General features: G+C 43.4%; 1 protein-coding gene across 1 annotated transcript; it reads left to right on the forward strand.

The window, feature by feature from the left end:
• Positions 1 to 198: 198 nt before the first annotated feature.
• PHF5A (PHD finger protein 5A) lies at positions 199 to 10,198 on the forward strand. Its single transcript, XM_012638005.1, has 4 exons — positions 199 to 322; positions 741 to 764; positions 1,652 to 1,818; positions 9,804 to 10,198. Exons 1-4 carry the CDS (start codon positions 271 to 273, stop codon positions 9,891 to 9,893), a joined length of 333 nt encoding a protein of 110 aa, XP_012493459.1. The 5' UTR covers positions 199 to 270; the 3' UTR covers positions 9,894 to 10,198.
• Positions 10,199 to 13,053: the final 2,855 nt, after the last annotated feature.

Genomic DNA, 13,053 nt, shown 5'->3' on the forward strand with positions numbered 1-13,053 from the left:
ATGTTTTATCCAAAAGCAAATTTCTATTGTCTCTGCCATCCAAATCTGAGGGAAGTCTTTTTTTTTTTAAGACGTTCATGCAACTGCCAGGACCTAGCTCCCCAGCAGCGACGGAAACTCGCGCGAGAGCAAGCAAGTTTCGGTACAAAGATTGTAAACTGTGATGGACGCCTAGAGGACCAATCACGGCGACGTGGAGGCAGGAATAATGGAGGTTAAAGGTCGAACGGAAGTTCCAGAAGCTTCTGGTGGCCGGGCTGTCTGCGAGCTATGGCTAAACATCATCCAGATTTGATCTTTTGCCGCAAGCAGGCTGGTGTTGGTGAGGCAGCGTCCTGCCCTCGGCTGTCTGGGTGGGAGTGGTATTGGGAGCTGCGGGATCGGGGGTTCCCATCTTCTCCGTAGGATCTTGCCTCGGAGGCGCCACGTTTCCCGCCTTACAGTCGCGGGGCGAGCGGGTTTGTGGCCTCAGATGAAAGAGGGAGGGGGCGCGCGTGCTGGGAGCCAGAGGCAGGCGGCTGGATGGGGTCCAGGCCAGGTCCGGAGAAACTTGTTACAGATTTCCCAGGACCTGGGAGGGATTCAGCAAGATGATCGGGTCTGTGGGTTTGGTTCAGATCGAAGTATATGAGGATAAGATGGCCATCCCGCAGGGCTCATTGCAGTCCTTGCTCGTGCACTTACCCTCTTCGTCAAAACCGTTATTCTGATTGTACTTTTTATCGTCTTTGATCTTACAGCCATTGGAAGACTGTGCGAAAAATGTGAGTGGAACACGCCCTGCCTACACCCCACCCCTCCCACTCCCTCTCCCGGTTGCCGTGGAGCCAGCAAAGGTGCCACAGAGGGCTTTGAATAGATGTGCCTGGAAATATGTGAACACTGCCAGAATACAACCAAAGGCCCCCTAGATCGCCCCACTCCAACCGGCACATTTTAAACACTATATTTAGGTTTTAAGAACATCTCTTGCTTTGAACGGGAAGAATTGCCAGAATAACATGATTCCTCCCCAGCACACACACAGTTTATTGCCATCAATTACATAGACTTAACATCTCCCAGGTGCTATTCTAAGCTCTTTACATATTAATTGGTTAATTTTTTTTGCGGGCTGATTAACTTATTCCATGTTGAGGGGATTGAGATGGACACTGTATAAGCCGAGTTTTGTTTTTTTGGGTTTTTTTTGAGACAAGAGTCTCACTCTGTTGCTGAGGCTAGAGTGCCTTGGCATCAGCCTAGCTCACAGCAACCTCAAACTGCTGGGCTCAAGCAATCCTCCTGTTTCAGCCTCCGAAATAGCTGGGACTACAGCCATGCGCCACCATGCCCAGCTAATTTTTTCTATATATTTTTAGTTGTCCAGCCAATTTCTTTCTATTTTTAGTGGAGACAGGGTCTCGCTCTTCCTCAGGCTAGTCTCGAACTCCTGAGCTCAAACGATCCACCCGCCTCGGCCTCCCAGAGTGCTAGGATTATAGGCATGAGCCACCGCGCCCGGCCTATAAGCTGAGTTTTGTGATGCCAAATAGAGGAGGGACCTAAAGTCACTGTCAAAAGGAAACTGTTGTATTTCCCCATGGCAGGGGAAGGGCAGAGGACTTGAAGTACTTGCTAGTGAGGATGACTCCATTCTCTTTCCTTACAGGTGATGGCAAGTGTGTAATCTGTGACTCCTATGTGCGTCCCTGCACCCTGGTGCGAATATGTGATGAATGTAACTATGGCTCTTACCAGGGGCGCTGTGTGATCTGTGGAGGCCCTGGAGTCTCCGATGCCTATTATTGTAAGGAGTGCACCATCCAGGAGAAGGATGTGAGTGTATACAAAGCTTTCCATCTGAGATCTTTCTTCCTTTTATTTAGTACCAGTTTGCCAACCACAGCAATCTCCTGTGAACTGTGGAGATTACTGTGTTCAGCTAGTCACCTAGGTTATAGTTTCTTCAAGTTCTGTGAGGCAAACTGGATGTAGTCCAATAAAAGGTACTTATTTTGCACCAAGGGCAAAATTGCAAGAAAATCAAATCTTTGTCAACACCAGCAATTAGGAGAGCCCTCTCTCTAGTCCTTTGCTGTCTCTGTGATGATTATTATTCGTAAACAGCATCCTGCATTTGTAAGTCCTAGCACAGCCCATGGTGTGTAATAGCCACTTAGTAATTCTCTTGAATCTATTATCATTAAGCACTCTTTGGGTAGATGTGATGACAGAGTTGAGTTTGGGACAATTCAGGTTGATTTTAGCTTTAAGCAGCTAAAGAACACCTTTGGCTTAATATTGCAGAATTGATTGCAGGTTTGCCTCATGATATTTTGTCCCTTGACATTGTGTAGGGACAATGGCTAGTTGTGATCATTCAACTCCCTGAGCCAAACAAATGCCAGAAGAGAGGGCTTGTAGACCAGTGCCAAAGGCAAGTTTTACCATTTTCTTTAGATTAGTATTGGCAACAGGGTTCTGGAGGGGCAGAAGGAGGACCATAAATCAGCTTGTTTTCTTCTTAGGACAAAACAAAAGGTCATCTCTCAGGCTAGACAAGCGTGAAAAATAAATATAAAAGGAATTATGATATAGTCCCACTAGGCTAATAGCGGGTACCGAGATACCTAATTTAAGGTAAGGCAAAAGATACATAATTCTTCATATTCCCATGAGCTACAAATAGGTAGTTTGTGGATGTTACCTACTTTGTTCCTTACAATAACCTTGTTAAATAGGGATTGTTGTTGTCATCCTCATTTTACAGTTCTTCTTCCAGCTAGTAAATGGAAAGCCCAGGCCATCTGACTAAACCTTATCGTGTTCCCATTACACCATGCTGTTCTTTCATAAGTCCTTTTGGGGATGTGCCCATGCTGAAGGAAACAGCCTCACCACCTCAGCAGTCCGTGCATCTATATCCTGCTACTCCAGGAGTGGGAGATACTAGACCAAATAAGACTCTTTCTTACACCATTAAATCTGCTATTGTTTAGGGGGATGAGAAAGGTCCTAAAGTACCAAAAAATAATTTCAGTTGGTGATTTGAACGTTCTACTATAAACCATGATTTGTATTTACCTTTGACCTCAAGTCATACTCTGCTTTTTAGAAATGCAGACCTGGTCCACCAGCTAGGTTATATTCCATTAGAGCCAGGACTTTGGTTTGTATATTTGTCTCTCCTTTCAGTAGGTCTTGGTACAGTGCCTGACATGTAGTACAAACATAGTTCATGGGTTTTGTTGCTGCTCCTATAAATCCCCCCATAGAAGTCCCCACCCAGGGTATCTGGTACATAGTGGGTATTTGGTAATTACTTCTAGTGTATAAAGAGTGAAACCATGGTAAGGCAACAGCAATGAAGAGAAGGTACAAACAGTTCTAAAGCTAGCCAAAGATTCCATTTAAAGCAATATTTTCTTGAATTTTTGCATGGTTGTAGATTGAGTTCTCATCTGGCATGAGCTTGCAACCAGAGAATGTCTAATAAATGTTAATTGCCCTCTGACTCGTCTGCAGGTGGTGTGTGACCTGATACCTTTGGATCCTCATGTCTCATTCTGTCCCTGAGAATTATTCTAGACGTCACTTCCCCTACTTCACATTATACAAGAATGTTCTGAGGATATTTGAGATGGCATCTAGCTCACATTTATTCAGCACTAGTTTCCAGGGAACACAAAGCAGTCCAGTGATACGATCCAGCGTCTCAGCCTTACAGATCATCATGTAGATTAAGTGGCCAAGGCTTTTTCCTATGCAGAAATCTTCCTACAACCAGAGCAACTCCCATTATGTCCTCTTCCTGCAACTTTCATAATTTATAATGGAATTAGACCAGTTAGCTAAGCTAGGTATTCTCATTTGTAGTTTTTCAAAGCCACAAGAATAACCAGGAGTCAGGGATAATACCTATGATATTTGTGGCTGTTGCTACCAGAGGACTAATTTGTAGTTTCTTATGGTGTGGTGTCATATCAATCCCCTTAACCATTGATTCCTTTACTCCTTTTACTTACCATTTTCCTCAATTCTCCCAACCGGAAAATAAGGAAGGAAAATAGCAGTAACATTTATGAAGTTCTTGCCATGTGCTAGGTGCTGTGCTGAACATTCTTTTCCAAAAGTTCTATGTGATACAGAGGAGGAAGCTAAGACCTAGAGATGTTAAGTAACTTGGGCCAAGGTCACATGGCTAATGAGTGACAGATCCAGGACTAGAACCTAGGTCTATCTGACTCTTGTGTTTCTCAACCTTTTTTTCCCCCCATTATTGCCTCTCTGCCAAGGAGAAAAGTTAAAATTGAATTTACATTAATTAAACTTTATTCCTAACAAGAGGAATTACATACTAAGGAGTAAGATTTTATTGGGTGGGGGTGAGCTTTAGGTTGCAAATCATTGTAATATTGAAGATGTTTTCTCTGTCCTGGGGCAGTGCCAGGTTGAGGATGCATCTAACTCAAAGCACTTGTTCTTACCAACTCACTGTATTGCTTTTCTCAGGCTAGTTAAGAATGTGCCTTTGAGCCAGGTGTGGTAGCTCATGCCTATAATCCCAGCACTTTGGGAGGCTGAGGCAGGAGGATCACTTGAGGCCAGGAGTTCAAGACCAGCTGGGCAACATAGCAAGACTCTGTCTCTACAAAAAAAATAAAAAATAAATTAGCCAGGCTGGTGGCATACACCTGTAGTCCCAGCTACTCAAGAGGATGGTTGAGCCTAGGAGTTTGAGGCTGCAGTGAGCTATGATGGCACCACTGTACTACAGTCTGAGTGACAGAGCAAGACTCTGTCTCTAAAAAAAAAAAAAGAATGTGCCTCTCCCTTCTTTTGGTGTTGCTACCATGCTCCTCTCCCCATTTAAGTGAACAGCAGAGCAGTTAGATAGATGCAAAAAAATTTTTGAAACTTCTCAAAATTAATTCACAAGTTACCATTCTCAAAAACTTCCTAAACCACAGTAAAGTTTTGGATTTTGCCTCTGGGAAGTCCTGTTAGAAAAAAACACCAGACTGAAAGGCAGAAAGCCCATGTTCAGGTCTTGACTTTGCTACTAACATGCTATGTGTGGCTTTAGGGAAATCACCAAAAAAATAATAATCTGTGTTACTTCGTGAATCCATTTATTCAGAGGTAGGTACTTGAAGTTCTTTAAAAATGAAGTTTCAGATAGAAAATGTGATGCTATTGTTAAGTCCTAAAGTGGTTTACATACTCTGGCTTTTTACATCATTGATACTCATTAAACGGTTGCCAAGAGAATGAACAATGTTTCACCTTCGAGTTTCTATTAATAAAGCAGGTCTTTACCTGGTAGAAAGAATCACAGAAAATAATAGAAAAAACATCTATAAAAAGAAAAATAAAGGAGGTCTTTCCACTGCCCCACCCATTTATCATTCCTTGTTACCATTGGTAAGAAACAGAGCTGTTGGCTAATTTTCAGTAATAATGTTTTTCAAATTTTATTTTTTAAAAATTGCCTTTTCCCACATTTCAGTTCTATACAGATTTCCTTTTGGTATGTTGTATTTGACTTAATGGTTTTTGTTGGTTTTAAAGCATTACTTGAAAGTCCTCAGTTTTTCTTACTGGTTCAGGGTAATTTTTGTAGCTTGTTTTCCTGCCACACAACAGACTGGATAGAAACAGCACTTTTGAGGAAAGAAACCCAAAGTCATCGAGTCCTCCATAGTGGTTGCTGCAGAAGCCCAGCTGAGGTTTCTCCCAGTGATATTTTAGTGGACATGTTTAGTTTAATGAAAACAAGCACCTGATATCTTAGAGGGACTCAAAAAGTCTTTTGTGAATGAATATAAACCTTCACTTGGCCATCTAGTGTCTACTTTTTTGTGAAATTTAGGAATTAAGTGATCGTCAAACATTTACTGTGGGTATTCCATTCAAGTCACAGCAGCCTAAAATAAAAGCTCCCTGTGCTGGGAATGGGGAGGTCTGTCAGTCCTCTGGGAGGACTGATGAAGTTTGAAATTTCTTAGTTTTCAAGTGGACAATTGCTAAAAGAGCTCTTGCCATTAGGCAGACATTGCAGATATTTTTAAAAAATCCTCTAGCTTCACTTGCAAATACTCTCCTGTACCTTCCTCCAGTGTTCCTTAACAGTCCTTCCATCTTCCTTTTTACTCGTGCCATTCACAGCCTTATTCAACCAAAGCCAACCATTTCCAGGCCGCATGTCATTACCTCTCATAGCATTGGGAGAATTTCAGAAAAACTGGGAAGCCCTGTAGAAAATAAAAAGCAAGGGGTTTAGGCAAGGAAACAGGAAAGCTTGGAGTCAAGGAGAGAAAATACTGGAAAAGCCCAAGAAGCTAGGAGGGCTCTAATAATAATCTACTGCATTGATTTTCAACTTCTGTGTTTAGAGACAGAGTCTCGCTCTGTCACCCAGGCTGGAGTACAGTGATGCAGTCATTGCCCACTGTAACCTTGAGCTCCTGGGTTCAAGCGATCCTCCTGCCCCAGCCTCCCAAGTAGCTGGGATTACAGGTGTGCGCCACCATGCCTAGCTAATTTATTTTTGTTTTTTTGTACAGATGGGTCTTGCTGTGTTACCCAGGCTGGTCTTTCACTCCTAGCCTCAAGCTGTCCTCCTGCCTGAGCCTCCCAGAGGGCTGGGATTATAGGCATGAGCTACCACACTCAGCCCAACATTTTTTTTTTAATATGTAGAATCCTATCTTTAAAAAAGACCTCCTTACACAGAAGTACCGTGTGTGTGTGTGTGTGTGTGTGTGTGTGTGTGTGTGTGTGTGTGTGTGAGAGTGAGGTTGAACCATTATGAAGTCACTGATACTTGTTTTTGGCAATTTCTTACAACTTAATAAGGACTGACTATAGGCCAGGCACTGTTCTAAGCATATTTATTGAACCATTTAATCCCTCTCAATTCTCTGAGGTAGATTCTGCCACTGTAGTCATTTTGTATTAGTATGTGACTAAATTCAGACACAGGTTAACTAACTTACCAAAAGTCAGGTGGTCTAGCTGCCGAGCCTACCTACCATCTTAACCTAAGCTGTGCGTAAGAAGGTAGCTGTGCAGATTGGGGGAATGTGTCCTACCATCACTTGGTACCTCCTAGGAATGTTTAGGGTTCTATAAGTACAGTTGGTAAACCTTGACCTGGTCCAGTCCCCTTATTTTGCAGAGGAATATGTCCCCTGAGAGAAGTGACTTGCCCAAGTCACACAAGTCAGTAAGGCACAGTTTAGGCTATCATCTATAAAATTTCATATCATCTCTGGAGAATTTAGAGTGCTGTCATGATTAGTATCAGGCCTTCTTAGTCCAGGAGAGGCGGCTAATCCCTTATTTTCACAAGGATTTGATTGATTGATTGACAGAGTCTTGCCTAGGTTAGAGTGCCGTGGCGTCAGCTCACAGCAACCTCAAACTCCCGGGCTCAAGCAATCCTTCTGCCTCAGCCTCCCAAGTAGCTGGGACTACAGGCACGTGCCACCATGCCCGGCTAATTTTTTCTATGTATTTTTAGTTGTCCAGCTAATTTCTTTCTATTTTCAGTAGAGACGGGGTCTCACTCTTGCTCAGGCTGGTCTTGAACTCATGACCTTGAGAGATCCTCTCGCCTCGGCCTCCCAGAGTGCTAGGATTACAGGTGTCAGCTACCATGCCTGGCCGCACAAGGATTTTAAATACAGATTACATCACTTAAACTTGAGTTCACGTAGCAACTCATTGCTGGGGCTGGCTCCCTCAGTACACCATGCTCCACAGATGGGAGTTCTCAGTGTAATAACATGGGACATGTTTTCTAGAAAGTCATAAAATATTGTTGGCCTTGTGTGTTTTTGTAGTTTTGATATCAGCCCCCAAAGAAATCAGCTGAATCATAATAGAAATAAGATGGCTAAGGATTTGATTAATTCATTCTATAGTCTAATATCGCAGGAATCAAACTCTGACATGAGTGTTTAATAAAGTAACAGACTGTGAAGATGTTTCTCAGTTGCAGCTTCTCCAGTATTCCTCCCATCATCCCACATCAACTGATGGAGTCATCATTTCCGCAGAACACAGATTCCCAGGGGCTTCACTGAAACCACTCAAGCTCACAGAGTGGCCAGGGTAGCGTGTCATTACAAATCAGAGGATGGACGGTCAACAGCCATCTCTAGCACAGAAGCACTCTTCCCCCCCCCCCCAAAACCACATGTCAAATTAAGTGAATTAATAAGGGCATGTAAAATCCTATATTCTACAATATTTAAAATGTAGGTTCTAGTTCCTAAAGTCTTTAAGCTTTTTGTCCTCTGTGGTCCACTCTATCTCCTTTCTTGGGATAGGGCAGGAGGGCTAGAGAGCTTGATGTGCTGATGATTATTAGTATTTCTTACCACTCGAAGAAACCCTTTGGACATTTAAAGAGGTTCAGATTCTATCTCAGCTATATCATATTAGCAACAGATGTGGGCTGAGAATCCAATATTGTAAATATCATTTCTGATCACTGACTAGAGAGGTAGGCAGGCCCTGGGCACATTCTAGGTATTCAGTAATTTTTTTTTTAATACTTATTTACTTACAGAGTCTTGCTCTGTTCCCCAGGCTAGAGTGCCGTGGCATCAGCCTAGCTCACAGCAACCTCAAATTCCTGGGCTCAAGCGATCCTTCTGCTTCAGCCTCCCAAGTAACTGGGACTACAGGCATGCGCAACCATGCCCGGCTAATTTTTTTTCTATATATTTTTAGTTGTCCAACAAATTTCTTTCTATTTTTAGTAGAGATGGGGTCTCACTCTTGCTCAAGCTGGTCTTGAACTTCTGACCTCGAGTGATCCTCCCGCCTCGGCCTCTCAGAGTGCTAGGATTATAGGCTTGAGCCTGGCCTATTTATTTATTTTTGAGACAGAGTCTCACTCTGTTACCTGGGCTAGGGTGCCATGGCATCAGCCTAGCTCACAGCAACCTCAGACTCCCAGGCTCAAGCGATTCTCCTGCCTCAGCCTTTCGAGTAGCTGGGACTACAGGTGCTCACCACAGTGCCTGGCTAATTATGTGTTTCTGTTTTTAGTTGCCAGGCTAATTTTTTCTATTTTTAGTAGAGATGGAGTCTCACTCTTGCTCGGGCTGGTCTCGAACTCCTGACTTCAAGCATTCCTCCCACCTTGGCCTCCCAGAGTGCTAGGATTACAGGTGTGAGCCACCATGCCAGCCATTTACTAAATTCTTGGTGATGGCTCAAATAGGGTAACTGGTAAGATGAATGCTAAACCATGAATCCAGAAGTTATAAAGTAGTCTTCTAAAAGTCCTATGAGATAGGTAAGAAATAGTGCTGATTGATCTGGACCTTCCAATTAAGGGGATAGCAGTGTTTGGACACATTTGCAAACCTATTTATTGGGTTCTTTGTGGGGTTTTTTGTTTTCAAGACAGAATCTTGCTCTGTCCTTGCTCTGCTCTGTACCAGGCTGGAGTGCCATGGTACGATCATTGCAGCCTCACTACAGCCTTGAACTCCTGGGCTCAAGTGATCCTCTCTTCTCAGCCACCTGAGTAGCTAGGACTACAGGCTTGTGCCATCACACCCAGCTGATTTTTTATTTTTTAAGACATGGGGTCCTTGTTGCTCCAGGCTGGGGTGCAGTGACTATTCACAAATGTGATCATAGCTCCCTGCAGCCTTGAACTCCTGGCCTCAAGCAGTCATCCTGCCTCAGCCTCCGAAGTAGCTGGAACTATAGCTACATGCACCTGGTTTAAATTTTTACTTTAAATCCCTCTTGATTCAGGCTCAGAGACTTAGCAACTTCTCCATTCTGTTTTCCAGAGAGATGGCTGTCCCAAAATTGTCAATTTGGGGAGCTCTAAGACAGACCTCTTCTATGAACGCAAAAAATACGGCTTCAAGAAAAGGTGATTGGTGGGTGGCCCCTTCCTCTCCCCATCAAGCTGCCGCAGCTGCCAGAAAAAACGCCTACTACTACCAGCAGAACGGAAGCGGAGCCCAGAGCATCACCAGAATTGCCTGCTCGTGTCCTGGCACCTTGCCACCCTTTCCTCTCCCCTCACCCAGACATGTGGTAGGAATGGAAAAGGATTCTTCACAGAGCACCCTGGCAGACTGTATGAGAGAAAAATTGATAGATAGTGTTTTTTCTTGAATAGCTCACTACAGCCTCTCTTCTCCACATTGATATGTTCTCTCTATAGTAAGAGTTTCTAGAAAGGAATAATATTTCAGTATTGTCTTTGAGGAGTTGACTGTGAAGCTACATCCAGTGAAAACCGTGTTCTTGCAGCAACTCTGATGGCAATGGCCTTGAGGAACCGTCAGAGTGGTGGGGAGCTCTCAGAATGATAAATGTGGGTGTGTAATCTTGTAATGCTTACCAAGCAGTGCTGGTTTCATGTTATTTTCCTTCAGAGAAATTGGAAACCCTTTCTGTTGCTATTACATTAATAAAGCTGGCGTTTATTTTCTGGCAGTCAGTCACCTTTCCCCATTTAACTTTAATTCTAGGAATTTATTTTAGTCGCCCAGGAATTTGTAATTCAAAACAGAGTTAGTGGGCTTCCTTAAGCACCTTGTCCTCCTATTACCACTGGAAGTAATTCAAAACCACCCATGCCTTTCATTTTAGGTAAAAGCAAAGTCATTTTTAGGAACATACTGTTTTTTCCTTCCTGTCCAACTTATAATTTTGAACTGAAGAGATAGCTTCCAGTAATAGAGAGAATGAGACAAAATTAAACCAAATTGATGAGTTAGGAGGAGTCAACTTTGATTTGTCTCATAAACTACACTTTAAGGGTATGTTTCATTTTGAGAGAGTATTTTTTTTTAAATAAATGAATAGTCCAAGGGCAGATTCAGACATATCCCTTACCCTAACTGTCATTTCTGCCCACTAAAGTGATGAGCAAGTTATCCTAAGGAGTCTCACTAACAGCTTGAGATGGCCAGTCAAGGAGGTCTTTGGCACCATAGATCTGACAAAGAGGTGTCAGGTCCTGAGGAATCCAGGGACTTGGCTCAAGTTTACACTGCAACTTAGCAGCAAAGCCAAGGGAAAAAATGGGATCTTTTGACTTCTTATCCTGGGTTTTAGTTTAAGTCAACAGAACTTTTGATTGTTTATGATGTATTGAGTATCCAAAATTGAATCAAAATAAATCTGCCTTCAAGGAATCAGTGGAAGCCTGACAGAAGCAGTTCCAGTGTAACGGGAGGATGCAGAGGAAGGGTTCCTGGCCTGGCTTAGGGGCACCTCTGCAAGGCAGGTCAAGGTCACAGCCACAGGGCTAGAGAATCTTTATGGCTTCCTAGTGCTTCTGCCACCCGATTCTCTGCACTCCATCCACTGGGGCTCCTTATCAGTTCCTCACCTGCTTTCCCTCTGCCTCTGCTGCTGCTTTACTGATCCCTCTATAATGGTTGTACACACTCACACCCCCCAGCCTGTTACTCAGCTAACTCCTACTCACCCTTCAGACCTTACTTCCTCAAAGAGGCCTCTCCAGACTCCAAATCTGAGTTCCCCTTGTACTTCCACGTGGCATCCTATGTATTTTCTTAAAGCATTAAGTGATCAGTGACTCAGCTACTAGGCTGTGATCCAGCAAGGCAGGAACCAGGTTTGTTCTGCCCAGTAGGTAGCAGGTGCTCTGTATTGAATGAATGGTTAAAGCCAAGGAGGCTGGATAATAAACTGAGCTTTGAAGGATATGCTGGAACGTATAGGCCAAAGAGGGTGGGGTAGGCAGATAAGGGCATTTGTGTGGGGGAACCAATTTAAGCAAAGGCAGTCTTGAACAGGGTGATGTGTTTGGGGAGCTCAGAGGACTTCTACATCATCAGGCAGGGGTTATTGCTATGGTTTGAACATCCCCTCCAAAACTCATGTTGAAACTTAATCCCCAATGTGGTAGTATTGAGAGATGGGCCCTTTAAGAGATGAATGGGTCATGAGGCCTTTGCCTCATAGATAGATTAATCCATTTATGAATTAATGGAATAATGGGTTATCACGGGAGTACGACTGGTGGATTTACAGGAAGAGAGACCTGAGCTAGCACATTCAGCCATCTCACCATGTCATGCCCTGTGCTGCCTTGAGGACTCTGCAGAGAATCCCCACCGGCAAGAAGGCTCTTACCAGATGTGTGTCCTTAACCTTGGACTTCCTAGCCTCCAGAACTGTTAAGATAAATTTCACTTCTTTTTTTTTTTTTCTTTTGAGACGGAGTCTCACTCTGTTGCCCTGGCTAGAGTGAGTGCCGTGGCGTCAGCCTAGCTCACAGCAACCTCAAACTCCTGGGCTCAAGCGATCCTTCTGCCTCAGCCTCCCGAGTAGCTGGGACTACAGGCATGCGCCACCATGCCTGGCTAATTTTTTCTATATATTTTTAGTCATCTGATTAATTTCTTTCTATTTTTTTAGTAGAGGGGTCTCGCTCTTGCTCAGGCTGGTCTCGAACTCCTGAGCTCAAACAATCCGCCTGCCTCGGCCTCCCAGAGTGCTGGGATTACAGGTTCACTTCTTTTAAATAACCCAGTTTCAGCTATTCTGTTATAAACAACAGAACACTAAGACAGTTATATGTCAAAAGAGGTGCAGAAACCAGATCATTTTCAGATTATAATTAGAATGTGTAATTAATTCTGTAACTTCAGAATCACTTATAAATTTATTTATAGTTTTAATATGTAATGTGATTCCAAATGTTTTACCAAAAAAATTCAATTATTTTTTCAATTGCTTATTAACCACTCTGGTCCATGTGACATCGTGCATCTACAAATGTTTCAAAAGCTACTCCTTAGTTTCAGCAAAACACCACCTTAACTGCACTCCATCAGCCTCAATGTGTGTGACTCTAAAAGGCCTTGCTAGGAATTTTTAAGATTAATTCCCAGTAGATTCTCAAAGGGCATGCCCCCTCCACACTGATCAGCAGTGGAGCAAATCCAGCCTCACTCAGCCCAGCGAACTCTGCTAAAACCTGCTCCTCTGAGAGTCATCTAATTTTGTAATCCCATTCTTGGTTCTCTTCCTGATCATCAGAGACCAAGAGAA

Source organism: Propithecus coquereli, unplaced genomic scaffold (assembly GCF_000956105.1).
Source record: "Propithecus coquereli isolate 6110/MARCELLA unplaced genomic scaffold, Pcoq_1.0 Scaffold126, whole genome shotgun sequence".
NCBI classification, from domain to species: domain Eukaryota; kingdom Metazoa; phylum Chordata; class Mammalia; order Primates; family Indriidae; genus Propithecus; species Propithecus coquereli.

Excerpts from the sequence above, each read along its gene's own strand:
- PHF5A (XM_012638005.1), top strand. The coding sequence starts at position 271 with ATGGCTAAACATCATCCAGATTTGATCTTTTGCCGCAAGCAGGCTGGT. Across the intron at positions 323-740 it reads CCGCAAGCAGGCTGGTGTTG|CCATTGGAAGACTGTGCGAA; the intron begins GTGAGGCAGCGT and ends TTGATCTTACAG. Across the intron at positions 765-1,651 it reads TGGAAGACTGTGCGAAAAAT|GTGATGGCAAGTGTGTAATC; the intron begins GTGAGTGGAACA and ends CTTTCCTTACAG.